Source organism: Colletotrichum karsti (assembly GCF_011947395.1).
Source record: "Colletotrichum karsti strain CkLH20 chromosome Unknown Scaffold4, whole genome shotgun sequence".
NCBI lineage: Eukaryota > Fungi > Ascomycota > Sordariomycetes > Glomerellales > Glomerellaceae > Colletotrichum > Colletotrichum karsti.
In genome coordinates this window covers 1,198,651-1,214,549 of record NW_024065904.1, presented here as the reverse complement: position 1 = coordinate 1,214,549, position 15,899 = coordinate 1,198,651, and the positions used below count along the sequence as shown (strand labels likewise).

Below are 15,899 nucleotides of genomic sequence, written 5' to 3'. Positions count from 1 at the left end.
ACTCTACATTGGCAGCTACAAATTAGTCCAGTTGGCACGTGGCCCGGGGAATTTCTTGTGGTTGAAAGCTGACTCGATTCCCCGTTGTCGGAACTCGATGTTTCTGATGTCGTCTATTATGGAGTCTGGACCTGTCCCAACGGGCCGTACAGAATTTCGGTTCAGCACAAGCTGGGGTCCCCCAGGCTGTCAGACAAGGTTTCTTACGTCGCGGGCCGTCCTGAACTACACTCAATTCGTCTAGCAGCCAACGCGTTTTGGCACGACTTCGTTCTGTCTCATTTCTCGTAACCTGGATCCTCCGCTGTCTGCAAATGCCGAACATGGAGAATGGACCTTTGTCGCTGCTTCAAGAGAGTGATCGGCGAACTGGAGATGGGTTCGTTGATACAGTCCAGGAGCGTAGGAACTGACGGGGCGAACGACATGACTCGCCTTTTCGGCCCAGCCCCAGAAGCATCCGGTCGGATTCGCTTTACCACCAACACGCGCCAGAAGATTTCCATACTTCTCTCTGCGAATACACTTTCTTGGCTTCGAGTACGAGAAGATCATGCTGCCGGAAACGCCTTCCGGCATGGCCTCCCTTGATAGCAGAGACCTTACCGCAACGATCAATCCCGTAACGGTTTAACGGCCGCGCCGAAGTGCGTGACGGGCCTAGTGGGGGCTCATTCAGCGCTGCATCGATGTTTTTTGGAATCGTTTAGGATGGCGCCATTGCGAATTCTACGGACACGCTGACATCTTAAACTCCGTTCTGGACTACTCCGTACGTTCTGGCCCCTTACAGCGCACGTGTCGTCTTGATATCAAATCTCTTCCCTGTCTTAACGCGCTCCACCCTCACCTAATTCCACCCTCACTTCCGTGCCTGGGTAGACCCACGACCCAAAGTAGATAAGAAGATCCCCAACTGCTGTTCAAGCGGCGTGTACCGGCTCAGTACGTACCTCATCACTACATAGGGCTTACTGCATGCAACGGTACATATAAGTGGGAAAGGTCTTGTAGCCAAGTGGTTGGGATATCTCGAAACAACACCGTGAACATAACCGATCGAAACAACATGGCAGACTCGACACAAAGGTTCCAAGTTATCATTGCTGGCGGTAGCCTGGTAGGCCTGACCACAGCACTGGCTTTGGAAAAGGCTGGGATCTCGTACGTCCTGTTGGAGAAGCGTGAAATCGCTCCGCATTTGGGAGCGTCCATCTCCATTCACCCGCATACCCAGCGGGTGATGGAGCAGCTGGGGGTGTGGCCTGAAATCGAGGCAGGCGTACTGCCTCTTCAGGACAGGCAACACTATGACGAGAACGGCGTCATGTTTGAGGATTCTTCGATATTGCAGGAGATATCTAGGCTGTAAGTCAAACGCAGTAGCACTAGTGGTCAAGTGGCTGAAGCAGATCAATCCCAGGTGTCACAACCGGTGTACAGCATTCATGGAACGTAAGTTCTGGATCGGCTGTATCTATAACACCATCAAGGACAAGTCTCGCATTCGCGCCAACTCCGGAGTGGCCTCATTCGTCGAGTCCGCTGAAGGCGTAGAAGTGACGACGGAGAGCGGCGAGACACTCAGAGGAGACATCCTCCTGGGCGCTGACGGCGTCCATAGCCATGTCCGAAGTCTCCTAGCAGAAAAGGTCGGCGGCACTGATGCCGCTGCCGCGCAGAAGATGCGGGAGTGCTATGTCAGCACCTATCACGCCATCTTTGCCACCTCGAGGAATGTCACCGCGAAGGGAGGCCTGTTTCTTCCGGAGCGTATGGTGCACAACGTCTACTACCCCGGCTTCTCTGGCGTTGCTGCTGCCGGTGTTCGCGATCTCGTGTTCTGGTTTCTATTCGTCAAAAGCGACCAAGTCACCAAGACACCGAACACACCGCGCTTCACCGAGGAGCAGACACTGGCCACAATCAAGCGATACGGAGACCGCAACCTAGGCCCCGGATACACCTTCAAGGACCTGTGGGACACCCGGGTCAAAGCGAACATGGTGGCGCTCGAAGAGGGAGTGCTCCAGACGAAATGGAATTCCGGCGGCAGGGTTGCCCTGCTGGGGGATGCGGTGCACAAGGCAACAGTCAACCCGGGACTGGGGGGCAATCTCGCCGTGGAGGGCGTCGTGCACCTCATGAACGAGCTCGTGCCCCTCCTGCGCAGATGCGAGGCGGACGGCATGCGAAAACCGACCACCGCCGAGCTGGCAGCCACGTTCGACGAGTACGAGAAGAAACAGCGGCCGCATGCCGACCTCATCGTGAATGCCTCTGGCTACATCACGCGCTACGAGGCCATGGACACATGGTGGCTCAACGCCCTCCGCCGTGTCTCCCCTTGGGTCAGTGACAGCATGAAGGCGAGTGGGTTTGCTCGGTACATCAACGAGGGGCCATGGTTGAATTTCCTGCCCAACCCAGATGAGCAACCGGGATCTGGGGAAGGGGGCCTTTGAAATGCGTACGGCGGATGCTATCCGCCTGATAGACACATCTCCCCACGTTGAAGTTCTTCAAATCTTGGAACCGGTCGATTCTGCATTCTGCAAGGGCACGGCTTGTGGGGACCAAGGAGAGTCCCGAAGGATGAGCGAAATGTAAGCTTTCTGATTTCCCTAACGAAATTGGAAGTGAGCTCGAGTCAGTGTCATCAGGGCACCCGGTTTCTGGTGGAAGACCATGCTTGAGGGGGTTGACTTTTGATCGGCATCCAATTTTTGTTGAGTTCATACGTAGATTGGCCAGTTTGAACACCCTTGAATTTGAATTCATTCCCAAGACGGATCCTTCGCAGACATGGTATCAGAAATTTGAAGCTTCAACTCTGGAACGGGAAACGCCAAGCACCTTCACAGCTTCTCAAGGAATCAATTACGAACCAACATGAATCAGGTACGTTTCCAAATCTCTCCAAATCTCAAGCTATCCGCAATGTCTTCGGAGCGCATTCGGGTGCTAGGTAGAGATCGTTGGAATACCCGTCACCCGGTACCTGTGGCCCATGCTGGCGGTGAGAGTTTCTGGCCAGCGTCGTATGATCGTGGGTTCCTACAGAACCGCTTTCGATTGCTGACTCAGTACTTTCGGCACATGGGTTGTGTCCATGAGATGGCCGGGGTACAACACACAGCAAGGTACAGGAATGGGAAAAGACCAACAGATGCGCAAATCTCCTCTCGACAGCGTTCAGGAACCCCGTCTCTTGCTTGATTCCGCTACCACGGTGGAACCCCTGAAGGACTCGTGAGTCCTGGTAAGTAAGCATCTTCGCAAACTCTCATATAAACGGAGTCGGAGTCAGCTGGAGTTATGTATTCTCCGTGTTTTCAACCTTATTCGGGCACTCATTTCTCTGTCCCTGAACACACACCGCCCCCACCCGGTCTTCTCGAGCATCGACTCTCATATCCCAGAGATGGCGAGTACTGGGACTTCGGAGCTTGGCGATGATGAGAAGTATGAGATAGCTGTCTCGTACGGAACCATCATATCTACAGGTGTTTTGGCAATTTTGGTTTGCGGCACACGGGTTTGTCTTGGAGAGTGTGGGAACCTGTGAAAAGTCGAAAACTGCTGACCTTTGGTGTCCTGGTAGCTTTACGTTCGCAAATTCATGATCAAAGCCTTTGGACTTGATGATTGGGCTTGTCTCGTTGGTTTGGTGTGTCATCTTGTCAAGTCTACTTTTCCCCAAGAGCACGATAACTAATGCAGAAGCTAGGTCACTGTAACCATATTCAATGGCATTGGGCTGGCTGTCGTACACTACGGTGTTGGGAAACATATTCAACATGTTTCGCAAGAGGATCTGGCGATCTGGTTCTTGGTACACATTCCCCCTCCTGGCTGGTCAACTGGGACTGCTTCTAACACGACAATTATTAGTTATACTACATCTGCATATGCATGTATTTGTTCGTCTCCCTGGCCGTCAAGTCTAGCATTCTTCTGTTACTGCGACGAGTGTTTCCAACACGTAGGTTTTATACTTCGGTGACATCTCTCTTCCTACCTCCAGCTGATCTTTTCCTCTCTTCTAGCGTACATCCAACACACGACGCTCGGCCTGATCATATTCTTGGTGCTCTTTACGATATCAGGCTCACTCGTTGCGGCGTTCCAGTGCACTCCACCCAAGTATGCGTTTCAACTGGAGTTCCTCATGTCGCCCGACAGGGCGAATCACTGCTTCTCCACGGATGTTACCTATGGAATCTTCATGTACCAGGCCGCCACGCTTTTCGCCTGTGACATCATCATCTTCCTCCTTCCATTCCCTGCGTTGTTGAAACTCCACATCAACTCTACCAAGAAGACGGCGCTTCTGTTGGTCTTTGGCAGCGGCTTGGTAGCCTGCATTGCGCCCGCCATCAGGTTCGAAAGCATACAGTTCTACAAGTCTGGATCCTCAGACACAACCTGTAAGTTCGAAGACGCTTGACTTTCGCTAGGCTTGGAGACGAGTGGCTGACGATTTTGGTCTGCAGACGCGGGTGCGGCATCCTTGTATTGGATGGCTATCGAGTACAACCTCGGCCTGGTGGCCGCGTCATTACCGGGACTGCGGCCTCTGGTCGCCAAAGTCATCAGTACGCTGGCATCCAGCAAAGGTAGCTCAGCCTACAACAACAATCAATTCTCGCCATCTTATCAACTCGACAACTGCGACAACAAACCCTGGAACTCTTCCGAGCGCAGCGGGACCAAAAGAAGTAGACATGTTCAAGGGGACAGCATCCTCGAACCCACGGTGTTGGGCGACCGCACTTCTGATGACAGCGGGCGCCAGCACATACTCAAGACCCAGAGCGTTAGCATTACTACGAAGGAATCGGGGGATGCTGCTTCGCTCGAGAACGGACATCAGCCCTGGCAAGACTTTGACCGGAAGAAATAATCACGTCAATATTAATGATTTATCAGTGAAGGGAGCCACTCAGAAGTAACAATCGCTTCGGCGCTCGATACTCCATCTTTTAATAATAAAAATTAAGGTTCATAAACTCTAACGAAATCTGTTGTGACTGTTGCTACGGGTCTCCGGCTGGCTATTCGGCCAGCGCCTTGAGGTCTCGTGAAGAAGCAGGGATGCGGCAAAATCTGACAAAGTGGCTGAACGGTTCGACAGGTATCATCAACCTTTTCATGTACACAAAAGAATTCAGTTATTCGACCGTTCCCCGTATTTCGTACAAAAATCATGACAAAGGAAAGCAAGTGGTATAACCGTCAACCGTGACAAAATGAGTTCAAACATCGAGCATAACCAGAGCGGCTAAGAAATCATGCCTTGGTCTTGCCATCCCAGAGGATGATGCCGACAGACTCCTCCCAGCCACGACTGGCGGCAATCTCCATGACCGTGCGGCCAGCATCGTCCCTTGCGTCGAGGTCAACGCCGCCGGCCGAGACGAGGAGCTTGAGAATCTTGGCGTCGCCGTTCTCGACGGCCTGCATGATGGCATTCCAGCCACGGTAGATCTTGTTGGCATCAGCACCCTTGCGGAGCAGCATCTCGATGATATCGGTATCGTCCCCGCGGCAGCGACGGACGGCCTTGACGATAGGCAGATGCTCGCCAGGGGCGTTGATGTCGGCACCACCCTCCTCGATGAGGAAGCGGGTGATCTCCTTGTTATCCTCGCGAATGGCGGTGGTCAACGGAGAAAAGACGCCGCCGTTCTTGTCCTCCACAGACACACCGCCCTTCAGCAGCAACTTGACACATTCAAGTTGGTTGGCAACGACGGCACGCTCCATCAAGCCCTTGAAAGTGCGAGGGTCGGGTACAGCCGGGAGAAGCTTCCTGAGTACCTCGGGGTTCTGGACGGCCATGACGATAGGCCAGTCCGAACCGCGGATGTTAGGGTCGGCGCCGTGAGCGATGAGTTCGTCGAGCATCTCCATGCGGTTCTCCCTGATAGCTGTGGTGAGTGGCGTGTTGCCGTCCTCGCCCTTGTCGTTGGGGCTGACACCCTGGTCGAGAAGCCACATAAGAGCCTCCATGTTGTTGACCTTGACAGCCATCTCGATGATACCCTTGGGGTTGTGAAGGTCGTTGCCGGCGGCGACGAGACGGGGGAGGAAATGTGTGCGGAAGTGAGTGACACACTTGAAGGCGGGGTACTCGGCAGAGTTGAGGTTGGGGTCTGCGCCGCTGTCGAGCAGGAGCTCGAAGATATCTGCGCGGTTGTCACGGATGGACGTGCAGAGAGGAGTCCAGATGCCATCTTTCTTGATGTTGGGAGAGACACCAGCTGAAAGGAGGACGCGAACGGACTCGATGTTGTTGATGCTGACAGCGAGCTCCATATTGCCTGGTGCCTTCGAGTTATCGCCACCACGGGCCAAAAGGACCTTGAGGCAAGGTGCCTGGTAGGTAGCAGGCCACAGCATGTGCTTGGGACCAGGCAAATTGGGGTTGGCTCCGTGGTCCAGAAGAGTAGTGAGAAGGTCGACTCTCGCAGACTGGATAGACTCGAACAAGGCAGTCTTGCCTTCCCTGTTCTTGACATTCGGGTCTGAGCCGTAGTCAAGCATCAGGTCGACAAGCTTCTTGGGCGTCGACTTGTTCATCGAGGCGATGAGGACCGTGTTGCCGTTGGCCATGATGTGGTTCGGGTCACCGCCGTATGTGAGGAGAATGTGGACAAAGTCGATCTTGCCATCAACGACGGAGATGGCCAAGGGTGATTCTTGCGAGGATCCGGCAGACATGTTGGGGTCCGCACCATACTTGAGAAGCATCTTGGCGATTTCAAGCGCGTTCATCTCGACGGCCGCGAAGAGAGGAGTGATGCCGTCCCTGTCGGGGGAGTTGGGGTCGGCACCGAAGAGTAACAGCAGACGGATGCTTTCGTTGTCTTGGCACAGGACCGAGTCAACAAGTACATGGTTGTCCGCGCCGGTGTCAGGGGAGACTCCACGGTCCAGTAGTTGCTCGATCAGCTTGTGGTTCTTTCCTTGCACGGCTGAGATCAGGGAAGCTGTGAGGGCAGGGTTGCCGTTGGCGTTATGACGTGGCGTCCAGCGGGGCATGGTCATGGGATCCGCCTTCAAACGGACTACCTTGACGGGGATGCTGTCTGCAATATTTTGAAGCTCGCCAATAAGCGTCTCTGTGCCCGAAGAGGATGGAGAGATGGTGTTGTCTGAGTCACGGAGATTCCTCCTGTCAGAAATGCGGCTGGGAGCATCATAGGTGTCTGAGATGGTCAAATCATCTCGTGCTGACCTCCTGTCAGTGTTGATTCTTGTGGGCATGGGCGCATGTTGGATGTCGTAGTGCCCATGCTCTGAAATAGTGATATCATCCCGACCGATCCTACGGTCGGGAATCCTAGCAGAATGTGCGCCGTGGTCAGAGGAGCTGTGATGACTCCTGTTGGAGATGGATGTGCGGCGCCGCGGGTCGGGCGATAACCTCGTATCCTGCATGACAAAGTCTGCAGACATCTTGTCAACAAGAGAAGGAGGAGGAAGATGAGGAGCTTGAGAGGGGAGAGCAGGCAGAGGGGGTAGTGGAGGAGAAGTCTCGTCGGAATGGTCAGGAGGGGTGTGTTGGACCTCGAACGACTTGGACTTGGCTATCCGCACCGTCGAGTGAGACTGGCTGATGCGATCAAGGGCAGCAGCAAGGCCAGCATAGCCGTTGCCGACAGCCTCGTCAGTCTTGGAGTTTCCGAGAGACCATTGGAAGACGAGAGCACTCATTCTCAGAGCGTCTCTGGCCTTGCGTATCGACTCCCTCATCCTGAAGATCTCCTTATCCGCAAACATCATGCGCCAGCCGCGCTGGATCTTGCCCATGGCGCCCTTCTTCTCATACTCGAGGAACTCGAACATCATGTGGTCGAGCACCTGGAAGTCCGAGTTGGTCTGGCGGAACTTGGTATCGAGCTCCTTGATCATGTCGGCCGGGAACTCCTGGTGGGTGCGGGCCGCCTCCGAGAGGCCGGCCTCGATGGACCATAGTATGCGGCAGATGTCGAGGAAGTCATTGGCGAGGTCCTTGAATCCGTGGGGTTGGTGTTTGACGTTGGTGAGAAACTCGAGCATGCGAACCGAGATGTTGTTACCAAGAAGGGTTGCCCTGGTGCAGAGATCCAGGACGGACTCCTTGGCCTTCGGCTTGCCGTACATGGCAGCGGTCATGGTGCCCTTCCTTACGAGAGTGTTGGCAGCCCTTGGCTGGGTGGACATAGGATGCGTGATCAAATAAGGTAGTGATGAGAGAGGTAGTGACTGAGTGGGTAGGCCGTTAGACTGTCGAACCAGAGACGGGATATCCGCGAGTCCGCGCAACGCCCAACGACTGAACGCGGTGTTAAGGATGTAAGAACGCGAAGGAGTGTAGAGCTGGAATGCGTGATCCCCGGGATTCAAGGGCAACGTGGGAATCGGGGGCTGTTTATGTTCAACCCGCCGCTGCGGTTACATGCTAAAAGATCGAACAAACCCCCAAGTTCTCGGCGGGCAAATCCAAGACTCTCGGAAAGAACCCTCGGACAGGTCGAGGTCTAGTTGGCGTCGGCCGACATAGACAAGACTCAAGCCCCAAGCCACCACCCGCGCTAACTGGGGCTCATGGGGAGAAGCAGGCATTGTGCCAGTTCGAGGACCTGAATCGCGATTGCACAGGAAAAAGAGTGACAAACACCACGCCTACGCTGGAAGGGAAGGCAAAAGCCGTGGTGCCAGGTACAAGGAAGTTTTCGAGGAACCAAGTCTACGCTAGGCAGTTAACCCCAGAGACGACGTGCGCTAGGCCGGCCGCTTTGACACAAAGGACTTGGAAATCAGAGAGGCAAACCAGGCAATCCGACTAAGTCGAGACGAGACAAGAGGCAGCGGCGGAAAGCTCAAAGACGGGTAGACTGACATCTGCCACCCACTAGCTGGCGTCGGGTCCCAGCGTTTGTGCCTTGACGTGGAGGGTGGGAGGGCTCGAACTCTTCAGGGGAGAAGGAAGACTTCTGCTTGGAGGGGAAGTTAAGGGCGGGACACGAAATGAGTGAAGCAGATAGAAAAGCAAGTATGACAAACTCATTCCGAAGAAAACCAGAGAGCGTTCTGTGCGCCCAATGGCTGCAGCGTTTGTTACCTATCCGTGTCTCATTGACGCCGGTGGCGTGGGGAGCTGAGAGGAACGGCCGAGCCCACGTGAAGGAGAGTCTTGTGGCTCATATTCAGGGTTGCTCATGTCCTCTGTCGCATCTCTGAGTTCTTAGACATGTTTGGCAGTCTTCCTGGGACCCCCGTGGGTCTAGAGAAGGGGATTGGGATGAGGCCCTTCTTGCTTTTTTGCTGGTTCATCGTCTCGGCTGTCAATTGATTGTGAGATCTGACCGATCCAACTTCGCATATCTTCCCGGAAGGAATATGAGCTACGGCCGGCGGATGCCGATCAAGCCTCATCGGCCATGTCGGTCATTGTTCTTTGTTCTGATTCAAGGGCGCGGGCGACAACTGTTCGGCAGTCAGGATTAAGCACATCATTTTATCACATTCCTGAATTCTGATTTGCGGCAGCGCGGTGATATGCGAGGCTTTCGCGGGTGCGCATCTTGTGGTCTCAACTGCGACGTTGAATGCACGAGTACCGGTATTGGATGAATGCTGAGATGGCAAACTCTCAATGCACAGACGCTCTAAGTATCGGTTGATAAGAGGTCTGTTCATCCTCGGTACAAACTTTCTGGCGTGATCTTGTGTTATCTGGACTGTCGATATCAAATCAGCTTCGTACCTAGTCAGTTGCGGTCGGTCCAGATTGACTCGAGCGCGGTTCGTTGGAGAATTATGAGAAAATTCAGCAACGAACTGCGGGTCTGAACGTTCCTGACGGCAGCTCTAGCCTCACGACAGCTAATGCAGTCTACATTAGCTGCATGGTAAATATTAGCTATCGAATCACTCGTGTGACCCGATGACACAGCGTTGTCCATCATCCATGCATTAGACTGGTCTGGACGAGAGCTGAAGCTGCCAATGTTGGTCGTACCTGGGTACCGTCCAGGGGTCGAGCAAGCATTCGACGACGCGAGGGAAAAAACTAGCAGCTAGCCATCGCGCTTTCGACCCTGGACCGCGGGGAATAGCCATGACATGCCCCGTTCCAATAGGCATGGGGAAAAGTCTTGACTCTTGAGAAGTGCATGTGCCCTGATCGACGCGGCGCAAAATCAGTGGCGCACGCCTATTGACTTCTTCTCGGAGACCTGTATCTATATCTGGTGTCTCTCGCTGAAGAACATGAAGACGAGTGACGGCTTGCTGCCGATTTCCAACCGGGATGGAGGGAGAGAGAGAGAGTAACATACCGACCTATTCAAGACACCGGCATTCCCTGCCGCGCGACCTGTTTCCAGCATTCTCATTCGCGATGCCGGAATCTGGTCGACCATGGGTAATCCAACTTTGCCATGGAGCTTGGCTGGACCAGGTCACCAAGTTATCATTACGCCGCTTGGCTTAGTCGAGCTGGAGCTGGGCGCTGTTGGTGGCCGTAGCGGCCGCAGATGTTGCGGCCCTGGCCTCGCGATATTTGCAATTCCCACCAACAAACCTCGAAGGAAGGGAACAGACATGTCTAGATGAGCCGCCGGAATGCCTCGACGGATGGTGCCTTGCTCAAAGACCTCTTCGAAAGACAAAGCGCGGGGGCATAGAAGCCACCAAAAGCCTCAAATCGTTTGGCCCGCGACCGCGACGTAAGAGGGTCTCTTCCAACGCCTCTCTCTCTGTGTGTGTGTGTACATGTCTCCGAGATGGAGGAGGGAGACACACCAACGGATCCTGCGCCAACGCAACGCCATCCCAACTACTACCGACCGTGCCACTGTCGTCTGGTCTGATTTCTGTATTTTATCTCCGTAGCCCACTGGGTTGGAGAGAAGTAGCAGAACTGCCACTCCGCCAGAGCAAATAGCGTCGATATTAGACTTCGGCCGCGCCGGGTCCACGCGTCAATCAGTACCATCACCTCGGGAGTTTACATCCACTGCTTGAGAAGAGGACGAGAACCGAGGCGCGCCGCTTGTATGATTCCGGCCTGTCTGATTGCCAAATTGCCTGCAGCTGTTTGTCCTCGTCTGAGAGCTACTGTTTCTGCTTGCCTTCCCGGGGACCAGTAGGCGTGCAAATTTACAGCCCCCCAAGTTCAAGCCTGATGGCGTTTGCTCTAAGTCACCACTGCCGGTTCATCGGTCGCCCCCGGCATCGTTCCTCGTATCCAGGTTTGTGGTGTCGCGAGATGTGTGTTCGGGTGGGATTCTGGGGGACGAGCTGAGAAATGCAATCTCGCAGGGCTTGCTGATCCTGGATTGCTATCGATTGCCACGTGGAATGGTCCTTACCCCCTTTTCCGTCCCTTTTCTTCGTTAACGGGTATGGATAATGGTCATTTTGACGCAGCTCACGAAATTGGGGTCCTCGTAGACACATGCGTTGCTGGTCTTGAACTCGCCGCCTCTCCAGAAGCGCATTCAAGACTTGGATCTTGGGTCCGATCCCGAGAAACGAATGCTGCTAGTCACGTCCCGCCGCGGAGGATTCGCTCCAAGCTTTTGGCCCAACCTAATCTCATGATCTCTGTCCATTCCCCAAAAAGAAGGGAAACGAGGTCTTTGTCAGTCTCAGACAACGCCCCCGTCTCCCGTTCCCCGTCTCGCACCGCTTCCCTCAAACAGCGGTTCAGCGGGAAGTGATCGATCTCGAAGGATCCACTGATCGGCATCATATAAAGAAGTGAGACAGACGCCGCGGCGCACACCTCGCCGTCTTGAGACCCTTTTGCACACTGACCGTCGCCTACTGATCCCTCTCGGGTTCGGTGTTTTGCGGCTTGACTTTCGCCGCATTCGCTGCCTCATCTTTTCATGCGCACCGTCTTCGCCAACGTCGCAACGCCAGTGTATGACACGAAGTTGGGGAGATCAATCATTCAGGTCACAGAAACGTTTGATGCCGGTAAGCGGTCGTACATCAAATTATGAGAGCCACGGCCCAGTCTCACATGAAGGATGCGAATATCGACGAAGGAGTCCAGCGTCGCATTATCGGGTGTATTACTGACAAATGAAAGCAGACCGTTAGATGAACGCTGCATGTTATGAATCTCTCAGAGTTTTCGTTCGAATCAATTCTTTTTGTCCCTACTGTTACCGGGTTTTCGTCAATATTACATACAAAAGGAAGAGGTTCGCGACCTCGTGTCTCATTCGCCATGCCATCGTAACACCGCACCGGGCGCCTCAGACCTCGTTACACGCCAAGGATCACGTCCGCCGCCTTCTCGCTCACCATATACACAGGAACCGCAATATAGAAACCAGGGATCTTGGGAAACACCGAGGCGTCCACCACCCGCAAGCCGTCCGTCCCCCTCACCCTGAACTGCGCGTCCAGCACAGCCATCGAGTCACCGTCCTTTCCGATCGGGCACGTACAGCTCGCGTGGTGGCCCCATGCCTCGTTTCTCACGAAGCCCGGCAGGTCCGCGTCCGTGACGTTCGGCCCGGGCCAGACCTCGGTGAACCCTCCCGTCAGGGGCACCACGTTCTCGAACATCTTGCGCGACAGCTGCATGCCCTCCACGACGGCCTGGATGTCCTTGGCACCGTCCGCCTCGTTCTGGAAGGAGTTGAAGTCGATCTGGGGCATGTCTTTGGGGTCGGAGGAGCGCAGCTTGACGGTTCCGGCGCGGTTTCGAGACGCCGCTTTCAGCGTGATCCAAGACCAGTGGCGCGCATCCGCGGTGCCGGCGGCCGAGTACCCGGGGTAGTACCCAGGGAAAGCAACGGGCGCGCCGGCGATAAAAAGGTCAGGGTCTCCCTCTGACACGGACGACTTCTTCACGATGCCCAGCGAAATACCATTGGAGCCGTAGATGCCCGGTGAGCTCCCGCTAGCGGTGCCCTCCTCCCACTTCTTGAGGCAGGGATCATCGGTGCCAGGACGGATGAAGGTGCAATCGCCAGTGATCTGGAAGTCGGTGGGCGTTTCGCCGATGACTGTTGTCTCGTAGCGGTCTTGCAGGTTGGTGCCGACACCAGGTAGGTCGACAACAACGGGGATATCAAACGAGGAAAGCTCATCCTTGGGACCGACGCCGCTGAGCTTGAGGAGCTGCGGGGTGTTGAAGGCGCCGGCGGCGACGATGACCTCGGCGGTGGCGTTGACGGATCCGGCGGTCTGGCCAGCGGCGCTTCCGGATCGAGGGTCTGCGCGGTACAGGCTCTGACCAGTGACGAAATCCACGCCCACGGCCCGCGGCTTGCTTCCGCTCTGATCAAATCGCACTTTTGTGACGAGGGTGTTGAGCTTGAGGTCGAGGTGATACTTCCTGGAGCCGTCCGCGTTCTTTGCATTGGCGGTGTCGAGGATGAATTCACGTGGTCCGACACGTCTTCCGTCTTTTACGGAGATGGGGACTTGATAGAGGCCTTCGGAGGAGTCGCGGCTGGACGAGTCGACGTTGAGATCTCGGAGGAGCACCTCGCCGAGACCCTGGATGGTGGAGAAGATGAGTCCGAGGAGGGACTTGCCCATGGCTGAGGCGGCGGATAGAATGACGGTGAGCAGCTTCACGTCCTTGATGACAAGACCCAAATCAGTCACGCTGGTCGTGAGCCAGCCGCTGAATCCATGTCCGATGATGCCGTTGGGCAAGTACTCGGCGTTCTCGAGGCGCTTGAAGTACTGGCGCATGTTGGAAGCGCTCCACGAGCTGTCGCCCGTCAAGGTCGCGATACCATCCCAGTCAGACTTGTGCGGGTACACCGAAATCAGAGCGTTGTGAGACCCGCAGCCTCCCAGCGTACCGGCTCGAGGGTAGAGGATACCGAGCGGCTCGGCGCCGGCGGGCGGGTTCAAGCCCACGTAGAGCTCCCCGGACGACGTACGGTACGTCATCTTGGAATCCTTCTTCTGGGCCTCGAGGTCGCTGAAATGGTTGACATAGTAGTCCCATCTCATCGGGTCGTATTCTGTCGATTGCAGGTTGAGCGCAGGCACCTTGTACGGGACAGAGTCGCCCTGGTCGTCACCGGCGTCGATGAGTAGGACCTTCTTGCCGGCGATGGCGAGCCGGGCGGCGAGGGGTCCACCTCCCGGCCCGGAGCCGACGATCACGTAGTCGTACGAGGTGTCGGTAGACTGACGCGCATAAAGCTGTTGGCTCGGACTGTTGATGGCATATTCGTTAGCGACATAGCAACACGGACGTTTGGCGGATCGAACTTACACAGCAGAAGCTGTGGCTACGATGTAGCCGAGCAGCGCGTTCGTGACATGGAGGCCCCAGCGCATCTTTGCCGTGAAGCTTCGAGCCGGTCTTTTCGATGGTCGCAGTACCGAGCAACTCAAAAGAAGACTATCACGAAAGCTTGTCCGAAGCGGCGCGAGCCCGTCTTTAACATCTTCACGAGAGACCCCTCTCGGCCGCGATGAGCTGGATCGCAAAAACCACAATCCCCTCGACTTTGATTAAACTCGTGATACCTTCCCCATCTCTGATGCGACCTGCTTCATTGCCATATGCATATAATTTGGCCGATGCTATGTATGGTAACATGGTCACCCATTCAGGAACAACCCAGTCCTCCATCGTCGGTCGAGGGAACGATTGGGGAAGGAAGTTGGAAAAGACCCCGGGCGCAAACGGGGATGACGATGCTGGATTTAGTGGGAACACGAGCGGGAGGCCGATTTGGCATCGGGCGCAATTCAGGGGAAACCATGAACGTTGCCAGAAAGACGACGCGGTCCGGCAAACGCGAACTTGGCACTGCTGCGGCGGAGACGCTTCAAATGAAATTGGCCTGTGGAATGTGGTGAATCGGGAAAGCTGGCCGATGCATCTCGGACCGCCGAGCACGATGGCAGGCGGGCTTCCAAGTTTTGACAGGGAATAGCTCAGCCTTGGAGGGAGACATCGGGCGCTGCACGAGTGGTCACGAAGGGGAAGCAACCGAGAGTGGCATCATGCGTTGTGTCCAAGCTCCTTGCTGATAACCTTAAGACGAGTTCATCGGATCTGCCTTTGGAACTTGATATCAGGGTGGTGTTCGAGGGTCAAAAGATGTTGGTAAATCTGCCCAAAAAAGGGGATGCCATCTGTCAAGCCAGGAACACAATGTGTCGCGATTCATAACCCCTGAGATGATCCTCTCTTTGGCACACTCAGCTGCCCACCCTAACATCCAGCTGACTGAAAATTCGAGCCTTTCATTCCAGAGAACGCCGTTCCCCGGCCTGTCGCTGAATCCGGTTAGGACTCTCTGAACTGCCGATGAAAAGCTAGGAACGCCATTGAGTTCGTCCCAACCCTTTGCGGCACCACATTTCTCACAATGTAAGGATCAATTTTGGTGTCGTATGGTTATGAAGCGCCTAATTATCTGCAAAGACCTGTCTTCCGCAAAGACTTGTCTCGTTGAGCTCTTGGGTTTCAATCTGCCTGCTTCGTTCCCACTCATGCCGTTGCTAGCGACTTTGGGCGTTTTCACGGGTTCAAATTGCCGGTCAAAGTAATGTTGATTGGCCTTCAAACGAGATAGCCCAGCGGCGATTCTAATCCCAATTCTCACGGACGTATCGAAAGAATCCTTCATCAACCACATGGCAATGAGACATCAGCCGCCACACTTATCACAATGATTTCTATGAATGGTCGAGACTAAGCCCGGGACAGCGTGCCGACTGCTAAGCTGTAAACCATATGGAAGTCGGCATCGTCCTCCCTCTTCCGTTTCCGTCGAACAAAATGCATCACCAAGTCCGTCGGCCTTGTTAGTGCCTTCATAGCCCCAAACCTTCTCCTACGATGAGTTCTTATGTATTGCATGCCGCTGTGCCCGCCGGTGCCTTTCAGTTGGACTTTTTTCCCT

The 15,899-nt window shown here is 54.9% G+C and overlaps 3 protein-coding genes across 3 annotated transcripts; 1 reads left to right on the top strand and 2 right to left on the bottom strand.

Annotated features, from left to right (window-relative positions):
• Positions 1–1,069: 1,069 nt before the first annotated feature.
• On the top strand, positions 1,070–4,906 carry CkaCkLH20_01891 (FAD binding domain-containing protein; the record flags this gene model as incomplete). Its single annotated transcript, XM_038884610.1, has 6 exons — positions 1,070–1,368; positions 1,424–2,351; positions 3,731–3,835; positions 3,895–3,985; positions 4,050–4,430; positions 4,497–4,906. 6 exons carry the CDS (start codon positions 1,070–1,072, stop codon positions 4,904–4,906), a joined length of 2,214 nt encoding a protein of 737 aa, XP_038750310.1.
• Positions 4,907–5,292: 386 nt separating this feature from the next.
• Positions 5,293–8,211, bottom strand: CkaCkLH20_01890 (uncharacterized protein; the record flags this gene model as incomplete). Its single annotated transcript, XM_038884609.1, has 1 exon — positions 5,293–8,211. One exon carries the CDS (start codon positions 8,209–8,211, stop codon positions 5,293–5,295), a length of 2,919 nt encoding a protein of 972 aa, XP_038750309.1.
• Positions 8,212–12,273: 4,062 nt separating this feature from the next.
• On the bottom strand, positions 12,274–14,319 carry CkaCkLH20_01889 (GMC oxidoreductase; the record flags this gene model as incomplete). The annotated part of the gene is made up of 2 exons (XM_038884608.1): positions 12,274–14,194; positions 14,255–14,319. 2 exons carry the CDS (start codon positions 14,317–14,319, stop codon positions 12,274–12,276), a joined length of 1,986 nt encoding a protein of 661 aa, XP_038750308.1.
• Between the last annotated feature and the right edge of the window lie 1,580 nt (positions 14,320–15,899).